The sequence below is a fragment of the Elaeis guineensis genome, chromosome 2 (genome assembly GCF_000442705.2).
Source record: "Elaeis guineensis isolate ETL-2024a chromosome 2, EG11, whole genome shotgun sequence".
NCBI classification, from domain to species: domain Eukaryota; kingdom Viridiplantae; phylum Streptophyta; class Magnoliopsida; order Arecales; family Arecaceae; genus Elaeis; species Elaeis guineensis.
In genome coordinates, this window is record NC_025994.2 from 5,957,465 (window position 1) to 5,968,356 (window position 10,892).

Genomic DNA, 10,892 nt, shown 5'->3' on the forward strand with positions numbered 1-10,892 from the left:
TTCTTCTTTCTTCCTTTTCTTTCTTTTTTTCTTCCCTCTATTTCTCTCTTTTTTTTTTCTTCCAATTGAATTCTTTTACTTTGCATTGGTTCGGTTCAGTACAGATACGCTGTCACATGGTTTGGGATGTTTGGTCAATTTTATAACCGGGTTTGGGACGGGTTCGGATAATAAAATTTTAAATGGATTCGGATACGGGTAGGACAAATTTTATGGTACTGATCCCTAATCCGGTCATATAGAAATGAGGTTGTCGGGTCGGATTATAATCCATTACGTCTAAGCCCGTTAACCCGTTTTATCTTTCCGTCCCATTGTCCTTTTTCTAAACCTCGTAAACCCCTTCAGGGAAAACCCTAAACCCCTCTCTGTTCGTGTCTCCTCCTCTTCCCTCTCTTTGCTAAACCAATTCTCTTCCTTGTTCTCCTTTTAGTTCTCCTCGATCCGCTTCTTCGAATCTACACGGCTGCCGTGATTCTTGGCAGTTAGATAACCTACGGCGAAGATATGGGGAAGAAGTTGGGGAAGAAGGCGAGGAAGTTCGCCAAGAAGAACCTCCAATCCGTGCTCAAGAGGAGGCGCAAGCTCAAATCCATGTTCAAAAGGAAAGCCGCTTCTCGTAGAGGTTTCAATCGGATCTCAAATGTTATAATTCTTCTTCTTCTGTTTTGCTTTTAGTTGATTTTGTGGATATTTTACCAAGATTAAGACAGCAAAAATGATACAAATCGTAGTTCCTGGGCCCTAGGAATAATTTAGTAACTCAAAATTTCTTCTTTAATACCTGTTGTTATGTTATATTTAGTTTATATGTGCAAATGGTTAGAAAGGAGATACTTTTGATTTTGTAGTTAATGTACTATCTTCGTGGTTGAACACCATTTTCTGTTGCAGTGGGTAATGAGGATGCTGCAGAAGGGTATGAGAAGGTGAAATCAGAGTTGCATGCTAGAGGGTGAGAGGGTTCTCCTAATTCATTTGTTTTTGTTACGATATATTGTGAAAGTTGTTTTTTTTTTTTAATAATTCAATTTGGGGTTCGTTTGGTTACATCTGGTGTGGCTTGATGCATCAATGATTTGTTAAGTAATTTCACTATTTGTTTTCATAAATTACTAAATGGGGCTTTCCTTGTAATTGGTACTTTACATTTGGGATATGATTTCTGTTTTTGATTTTTACTCTTAACGTTGTGTTTGGAGAACTAGGTTTTTTGGTTCAGGTTTGAGATACTTTCAAAATGAGAACTATGGATGAACAAAGTTCTTATTATTGACAAAGTAAATAGCATCCTCATCTACTAATGATAGTTGTATCTTCAATGGCTTGTTTGAGTAAATACCAACCATTTCATGGTATCCAGTGATGGTAACCACTTAAGCAAAGTATCGGTCAGATGCATTACAGCATGAGCTCAGGGCTTAGCTATTGTCTGAGCAAAGTGGGTTATCACTAGCATTTTTGCCTAAACGTGCCTTAGAGTCTAAGACATAATAATAAGTTGGTCGAAGTCATATGTGATGGCTTCCTGCTCTAGAGCATGGTGCCTTTGGAGTTATAGTGGTGTAGGTGCTGATGGAACATTGCATAAACCATTAGGTAAATTTATCATTGCAGGGGAATGAAATTTTGGTCTCATATGAAGGTTCATAATACAATGTTCAAAAAATATTTTCTTTGTCGAATTAGTGTGTTGAATATCACATCTTGGTTTCAGTATAGAAATCAGTGAAGATCATCAAGGCTTTTAAATGTGATCAATGACATCGCAAAGGAGAACATGGTTGATCATTTTCTTTGATACATCAACTCAAGTGTTTGGAGAGATGCTCAAAATGATTATTACATGAAAACTGAATGTATTATCTTTTTGTCATGTAATTAAAAATGTCATTGTAAAATAAGTCCTGTTTTTTACAGGATCTCAAGAATCATTGAATGTGATTTTGACAATGTATCATTTGAACATGAACCCTTGGGCACAAAAGATTTAAATAAAATTAGAATTTTGAGAGAATATCCATTAAAATCAGCATGGCAACTTAAAAGGTTAAAGACGAGTATTCTGGGAAAATGGTTCATATTTTAACAATAAATTGTTCAGGAGAAATTTGAGATGTTAGATCATGTGGAATGAAGACTAATGCAAGCCTGAAGAAGGAAAATATCATATCTCTGTGGAAGGAGGGTTGGATAAGGGGATGATGACCTATGAAGACCAGGATGGTGGTAAAGTTTGATGATTTTTAACTGGTTGTTCCAACCATGGATAAACCTTTATAGAAATGAATGGCATGCACAAACTCACAGAATTGCTTAATGTGAAGTCTTGTTAATGATAATCTTTTTTCATTGTGCCTGTTTGTACATGTTTGTCTTCATATATATTGAATCACAGAGTCAAAAAGCTACTTCTAAATATATGAGATCAAGGCATGCTAATTACAACTTTTCCTTTCTCTTCTTATTGCCAGATTGGACAAGTTTCTTCTTGCATACATCGCACATTCAATCAATAAATTGTGGTCATAGCTCATAGTTGTGTATATGTCATGTTGCTTTAAATTTTATAGAACATTAAAATCCTGGCATGGATAATGCACACTTTCCCTGCTAGCGATTGCATGTGGTTAATAATGTAAACACCACATGACCACATGCTACAAGAATCTGGTGTCAACATAAAACCTTTTCTTCTCAATCCGGATGTGTGATGAAAGGGAATTGAAACCTAAGTACTAAGTATGGAAATAAGAACACCATACTTGAGCCATTTAAAGATTAAATATTGGCCATCTCAATTTCTTTTCTATTTACAAATTTGTGATAAATTTTCTTGTTTTTACGATATGTACTGTATAGAAAATAAAGGGAAAACATGTTTTCTTCTTTTTTCACATTCTGAAACAATCATCTTAAACTTACATTTTGTGAATTGTTAATCAGAAAAAAAATCCATGAGTTTGTGTGATCAGGAAGCAACAGTAGCTTCTTCTTGATTAAAATTTAGATAAACTAATTGCTCGTACTTTTATCTTACATAATCTTGTTGGCTTAAGTAGTTAACAGAAATCCAAAGGAACTAAGGGGAGTGGTAAGCAATGACTATGCTATTCTCTGTCAACTTTAAAGGATTGTTTGTTTTCAGCAAAGACAAAACTTCTAAAATTTATGTAACATGTGTTTTATGACCTTTAACAATTTTGTTGCTTTCCTAATATTGTAACTTGGTTAGATGGTAAATTCCAAGCTGTACATCAAGAGACCTGTATTTTGGGGAATAAGACTGCCATATTGCTTTTCCTACTGTCCTACTGAAATCTGTAAAATTTCATCAATCAGATTATGCAGATAATCCACCTTGTTCTCTTGATCATGTTGTATAACCTATTGTAACTTATGGATTTCTTTTGTATATATTTTCATAATTTCTTTTTGTTTGCAGAAATTCTGATGATGGAGCCATTTTGAACGATCAGCTAGAAAATTTGTTTGTGGAAGATGATGATCATTTAAATGAGGATGTGTCTGACAGTGATGGATACCTATCAGAGGTATTTTCTGGGGATCCTTTTGCTGTACCATTAAATTAGCATAAAACATATTCAATTCTTATCCTAACAAGCAGTGGTTGGAATTTTAATTCCTTTTCACCATTCATGTCTATCATGGGCTAATTCAGTTGCCAATAGAGACTTTATCAACTTCTCCCACTGAACTTTTATTTATTCTATTTTAGGTTTTCTGTATGTCTTCACTGACTTTCAAGAAATTTTTGAGCATTTTGTATCATGGCTCCTTAAATCTTTGTCGCACATCATTCTGCCATATTGAAGTAGAGGTCAGCCATTGTGCTATTGGCGCCACAACCATTCACTTTTTAAATTGTGTTCATGTGCAACATAGTTCTCTTTAAGTTTACCATTGCATGCACCTTGATATTCTATACTAATCCTATTTGTTTGGACTTCGTTATTGCCTAAATGATCTAGCCTATAGAATATTTCAAGTCCCATGATCTGATAAAATTCTCTCATAGATCTGAAGGGTACATGATAGCAGGCACATGAAAGCTGCACAACACCTGTTGACTTCATGAACTTGAATCTAATTTTATTAATCATGTTCTCCATCATTTCATATGATGGATAGCAATGCCAAAATGTCAACACTGGGGTATCCCATATTTGTTAGCTTTGACTCGGTGTCTTACTTAAATGTTATCCTAAGTAAATTGTGTCCACATTGTTTGTAAATGTCTGATCTTCGATGACTTGGGCATAGGTGGAGGGTCTTTTGTAGTGACCTAAACAAAGCCTGTCATTATTGGAAAGTAACTTATCTCATTGCAATTATATCTAATTTTTATTGGTTGTGTATGTGTTTGGCAATCAAGATTTGCTCCTTTTGTGAAGGTTTATTGATTTGCCATTCTTTTCATTTTCTTTATATTGGAATCTACAATGTAATTTGATTCTGTACTTTTAGTTTCTGGCTATCCACCTGCTATCAGCTCTTCACTTTTGTTGTCCAAGGTTAGACTAGCATCGGCTATTTTTTTCTTCTCACATAACTTTTGCTATCATATGTGTCTGCCTCCACTTATGTTTATTCATTCCTATCAGTAGTTTGACTGATGATGGTTAATTCACAGGATCCTGAATGCCCTTACATCTCTGAAAGTGAGAATGAGGATGATTCTAGAGGTTAGCATATCCTTCCTGTTTCCATGCATTATAAGCATTGTGATATATTGTCCAGTGTAACTTTAATGGAAGTATATGCAGACAAGAGTGATCACATTGCTTTTTTAGGTCAAAACAAGGAAATTCATCTGGAGCTTGCAAAGCAAAAGAGAAAACTGGAAAGGCTGCTAGAGAAGGTGATACCTCGTGCTATTTTTCCCCACCGAAAAAAAAAAAAGATTCCATGGTCTAGGCCTGCTGTATGCTTTTATTCTGAGTTAAAAGAAAATGCTTGATGCATGCAATGTTGTTTTTATTTTTAATCATTGATAGTCTAACTCTTGGTGGTTATTTTACTTCTGTTTTGGGTCCTTCATTATTGATACAATAACTAACTGGTTTGTGTAAGTTGTTTTTAGGACCCAAAATTTGCTGAATTCGTTGAAAGTAGAAGATCTGACCTGGACCAAACCAGAAGTGAAGAGATTGTAAGTTTTCAGACATTACATTGAAGCTCTGCAGATATTTATATTTATGTTTCTTCACATTTTGATCATGAATCTGTTCTATACTCCTATGTAAAGTATTCAGATGATGAAGGAAATACAAGTTATCTGGATGGAGTTGCAGTTAGACAGAGCCAGATCTCACATGATGACAAAGTCCTTACAGGGCATACTATCGATGTTTGGTGTTGGTTGGTTATGGAACAGCCAGATGGTTCTGGATTTGCTAACCTACTTAATGGATTCCATGCTGCGTCTCAATATGGGATCAACTTTGATGATAATTCATCACCGAGAATTCCAAATAGAGCAGTTTTTTCTAAAATATTAACATTTGTCCTCTGCGAAGCAGATGGTGTTTTCCGTAGATTATTGGGAGTCCCGGACTCCTGCTCCAAAGAATGCATTTTAAAGTTGAAAAGCACACCAAAGTGGAAAACCGTGAGGCCACTGATGAAGTCTTATCTAAGGAGTTCCCTGTTTCTTCTAAATCAAGTTACTGACAGCCAGATTCTTGTTTTCATCTTATCACGACTCAGAGCTTCTGTTATTTTCTTCACTTTATTCCCATCATTGGTAGGGAGGCTTATTAAGGTACCTGAAAGTCTGTTGCTAAATGGTTCCAGTGTTCCTCTTATGATATTTTTCAGTTTTGAACAAGACAATTTCACAATCTCTATGGAATTTGCATTCTTGGATTTGGATCAGTGCTGCATTTTGTGCATAAATTTCAGTTGTTAACACTGGTAGCGTTATATTACAAAACATGTGCTACTTTGATGAGTTTACCTGGTTAACTCTTGCAATGTTTAAATGTTAGAAACATTATGATATAGCTTTTATTTTTTTCATTGAAATGAGATAGTTTTTATAGTTTTCGTATGCGTGATACTTTGTTTCTTATTGTTGATACTTGGCTGCTTTTACCATTAATACTTGGAAGAATGGTTATTTTTGAATCAATCTTCAGTGACTTAACTAATTTTGGCTCAACAGTTAAAACTGGATGGAATTTTTACCTGACCAACAAATCTTGTCCCAGCTATCTAGAGTCATGTGTCAGTTCATAGCTAAAAGCATTTGCTGGATATAATTATTACTAAAGTAATTATGAACCAACAAGAATATTAGCAATGTATTACCAGCATTAGTTATTATTGCTACCTAATAATTGACTTCTTGCAATCTAATTTCTGACTGATATCTTATGCCATCCTGCATTTGCATGCAGATCTTAGTTCATTTGTGGGCTACTGGTGAGGAGAGTTTGTCTTCATCTTCATTCTTTTTTATTCGAGACATTGCTTCACAATTATCTTCTGACTGCCTTGACACCTGCTTGACAAGAACATATAATGCTTTTATTGCACATTGCAAGTTTGTGGAACCTACAAATTTGAAGCATCTAAAATTTCTCATGGACTCCGTTGTGGAAATCTATTCTCTAAACATTCAAAAATCATACCAGAAGGTGCTTCTCTCTGTGCAGCAGCTGGCCAGTATCCTGAGACAAGCTTTAAAGACGAAGGGAAAGGTTTGTGACATTCAATCCCAAGTTATATCTAATGCTTCTTTACTTTTTATATCACGATAGCGGTAAATGCTGTGTTTGGTGTTCTTTGGGTCCTTAGTAGGCATGCATGTGATGGTTGGGATTGATGGGCTTTTTATGATTGCTGCAGTAGTATTATATCATTAGTGTAATTTACATCACATATTATTTCAAATTGAATAAGTTCCATAGGTCTTAAACTGTACAGGAGCTTCTTTCGTCTAGTTTTTCATGGTTTGTGTTTTTTTTGCCCCTATATATTTGACATTAATTTTGATCATGTAGTCTGTTTGGTTTATAATTTTGACATTGCTCTACAATGACTTGTGGATGCAGGAAGAACTCAAGAAGATACACAATTGGCAGTATGTTAATTGCCTTGACCTTTGGGTTAAGTTCATTACCTGTAACTTCAGGGATCATGACCTTCAGCAGCTGCTTTTCTTGATTATTCAAGTCATAAGAGGAATAGCTTACCTATTTCCGGGTCCGCGTTATGTACCTTTGAGGTTTAAATGCGTGCATATGCTCAATCATCTTTCTCTTTCCAGTAGAGTTTTCATACCTGTTGCATCCCTGGTTTTCGACTGCCTAGAATACAGGGGAAACAGCAATTCTGATACAATGAAGAGAATGCAAATTAATTTTTCATCGTTGGTAAAGGTTGGTCATTGGTCTAGCTCATGTTGCCACTGGTTTTATGTTCACATGTTGTTCCTTTTTTTGGCGCCTATTATATGCTACATATTATTAATCATATATGCAAGACTTGTCTCATTTATGGTCAGCTTGATGGACCAAGCATGGTTTAAAGGATTGACAATCATAAGGTTGCAGTAGCTGTTATAATGATTTGAGAGGCCTCTCTATTGTAATAGGCATTTAAATAAAATCTTTTGCATTTACATTATGAAATTTTATATTGAATTTTTATAGCTACACAGAGTATTGATCCAAAATAAAATTTTAAATCTGCAATCAGTAACTTTTGACATTATGGTGTTATTTAACCAATATCTTCTATTAGAATAGCTCAAAATGGCTGTGGTAACGTCAATTTCAATATTTAAAAAAAAAAAAATCCATTAGAAGGCTGGACTGGGTAAGGTACTTACTGATAAGCTAGGGAGACAAATTGAAGCAGCTATAATATTATTATGCGAATTTCATATTTCCATTATGAAATCAATATTATTCAAAAACATTGTGAACTTCACCCATTCCTTAATCTTGATCTACAATTTTAACCTATTTTTCCTTAAAATGTTCATTTTGCTTATAATACATTCACTGCGTGGTCCTGCAATTACATTCATGTTTTGATGTTCTCATACTGCAGCTTCACCATGATTTGGTCATTGTTGATGCAGGTGCCAAAGCAATTCCTTAAATCAAGAGACTTCCACGAGGAGTGTGTTCTTTCAGCGGTTGAGCTGCTTGTAGCACACTTTGTTCAGTGGAGCTACCATATATCTTTCCCTGAGGTGGCAACTATTCCTCTCATTCTCTTGAAAAGATTCCATGAAAAGACAAATGTTGAAAGTCTACGCCGCCTGGTGAAGCGTTTGATAGATCAGGTGTTGTTTTTTTTTTTTGATAATTGATAGACCAGTTACTGAAAAGATGTTATTGTTCTGCTAGTGATATGTGTGTGTGTGTGTGTGTGTGTGTGTGTGTGTGTGTGTGTGTGTGTATATATATAGAGAGAGAGAGAGAGAGAGGTGTTCTTGGACCCTTTCTGAGAATCCTGATACAAATAGGATAGAGAATCTTCTGTTACTGATTGAGGGGCAAAAAAGGGAAAAAAGCTGAATTTTTGACCAATTACCATTCTGTCAAGAATGTGACTGTCTAGCTTTCTCTACCCGAAACAGAAGAGAAGGATAAAGCAAGGGACAACCAATTGGTTTAAGCATCTGCACTATTCTCCATTAACCCTTAGTGACATGACTTTTTGTTCCAAAAACAGGTTGAACAAAACATTGCTTTCATTCAGAAGAAAAGAGAAGAGGTTTCTTTTTCACCAAATGATCAAGCTTCTGTTGAATGCTTCCTACAGGTCAGTTTCCTTTGCTTCATTTTGCTTCCAAGATCTGCCAACTGCAGTAACTTAATTTTCTTGGTTGGTTATACTTGTAGCTGGAAAAAACTGGTCCACCGGCACCTTTCACTCGGTACTATTCCAGCATTCTACAAAATTCATGGTTTTGAGATGAGGATTAACAAAGGTTGTGTCATGGTGAGAACATTTCTTGTGCAAATAGCAAGACTTGATTCAACTTTCTGTTACAGGGGCCCATAGTTTGATGATAACCTTCCACATTAAATCCTTCGTTTTTGAAACTTTTGCAGGGATTTCTTCTGCTAGGTTTCGGTGTTCCACCCTGAAAATGAGAATGATGAATGCTTCATGGTCTTTATGCTTATCTGGTAGTTGAAGTATTGTGTTTTCATGGAGGGCATTCTTTTGTAAGAGAAACGGTGCAGGAATGCACCAGTGTATTGACCGTAGGTAAGATATGAGGTGGATTGTCTGGTTGATTAACATTCATCAGGGTTTTCGACACATCATTATTCTTTATCATTATTTAAAGCTCATCTTTGCCTACAGTCGGATCGGCCGGCCTCGGTTACCTATATTACTACAAAGATGTATCTTTTCTAAATTCTCATGTTGATCTAGGCTTTTTTTGTTCATTTCATGTAGCAACCAAAAGTAGGATTCTACTTATCATCAATATAATTTTTGAAAAATTATCTTAAGATTGCAGCCATTTATTATGCTGCTGACATGTGTTGCTGGTTCTCTGTTCTATCTCTAAATCATATATTTCGGTATTTTATGCTGCTTGGATTTTTTTCTTTCGTTGGGGTCTTTTATGGCTCGATGCTGACGAAATGAGGATGGGCACCAATCGTGACCTGTCTATTTTCAGAACCTACCCGATAGTAATTGTCAAGTTGGTCATGATCTTGGTTTAATTAGACGGTGTTTCTTGATAAGTCGCACGATTGTGTGGACTTTGTCTCATCTGTTTTCCCTCAATGTCAAGCCCTATGAAACCACTCCCCTTTAATGCGACGTGTATGGATCTTATCGTGTTCATCCTTTGGTGACTGCAACACCTACTTGTGCACAAACCTGCCCTGTGAACATGTTCGTCTGGACCTCAGTGTGAAAACGTCCTTCTCCCCCACCTGCCACGTCCTCTCTAAAAGGGATAGTTTTGCGGACATTTGGTGCCAACGGAGTTCTTATACGATGCAGTCGATGTAATAACGCGTCATGCTGTGCTGTAGAATCCACAATAGATTGGTGAATGGCAATAATGTCGAAAAATTAGTATTTTATTTTATTTTTTTATTTTTCAGTCATTGTTATTTGGTTATTATAAGTGTTATCGTGGGAAATAATATTAAAATCAAGACATATAGTCTTTACAAATGTAAATGTCTAACTGATTACTGCTGGATGGCAGCGCACATTCCCTGCTTGCTTCCTCCAACGATTAATGGTGAAAATGTGGCCTAGAGGTGCATTAGTGAGCAACGTTCTCTTTTTGGTTAGACATAACTTGGTACTTGTGATATAACGAAACTTGGTCAAGTCTTTCTATTAGGACTGCAAATCTTAGTCAGGTGTAGCAATCAAAAAAGTGCAAATCAACAAACATGCATTAGTTGAATATCTAATTTGGATTCTTGTTCGGAGTAATAGGTCACCTCGTGCTTCTCTCTCTCTCTGGAGGCTAGAAACCTAGATATTAGGTGACAGGCGCCGCGGAGGGGCGCGGCAGGGAAGGGGGACAGCTGGAAAGGTTTTGAGGGGCACGAGGAGTGTTAGGATCCATGGGGTGCACGTTGATGAGTCCAACAACTTTGAGACCTTCCAAAAGCTTTAAATATATGTCAAATATATTTAAAAAAATTATAAAAAAAATAAAAAAAAAATCTAAAAAATATTAAGTGTTCGTTCAAAAAAATATATTTACCTTCCAATCACTATACTCTTGAGATTTCAGAAGATTCATAGAAGAAGAAAAGAGCATTAATTGCCAAATCTCCATAGCAACATCCACTCGATCTTCAACAACTTTTTTATTTACTCTTTGGGAGCTTTTAACTATGTTCTTTAGTTGTAATAAGTTT

General features: G+C 35.8%; 1 protein-coding gene across 1 annotated transcript; it reads left to right on the forward strand.

Moving 5' to 3' along the window:
* Positions 1–356: 356 nt before the first annotated feature.
* Positions 357–9,506, forward strand: LOC105033264 (protein REBELOTE). Its single transcript, XM_010907993.3, has 13 exons — positions 357–625; positions 895–955; positions 3,446–3,554; positions 4,655–4,706; positions 4,815–4,882; positions 5,105–5,173; positions 5,270–5,785; positions 6,423–6,725; positions 7,080–7,406; positions 8,114–8,320; positions 8,713–8,802; positions 8,883–8,982; positions 9,096–9,506. The coding sequence occupies exons 1-12, from the start codon at positions 508–510 to the stop codon at positions 8,952–8,954; spliced, it is 1,992 nt and encodes a 663-aa protein (XP_010906295.1). The 5' UTR covers positions 357–507; the 3' UTR covers positions 8,955–8,982; positions 9,096–9,506.
* Positions 9,507–10,892: the final 1,386 nt, after the last annotated feature.

What these genes read in the sequence shown, in the direction of transcription:
- LOC105033264 (XM_010907993.3), top strand. Translation starts at nt 508, where the DNA reads ATGGGGAAGAAGTTGGGGAAGAAGGCGAGGAAGTTCGCCAAGAAGAAC. An exon ending in GAATGAGGATGATTCTAGAG is followed by an intron (nt 4,707 to 4,814) that starts GTTAGCATATCC and finishes TTGCTTTTTTAG; the next exon opens with GTCAAAACAAGGAAATTCAT. An exon ending in TGGTAGGGAGGCTTATTAAG is followed by an intron (nt 5,786 to 6,422) that starts GTACCTGAAAGT and finishes ATTTGCATGCAG; the next exon opens with ATCTTAGTTCATTTGTGGGC.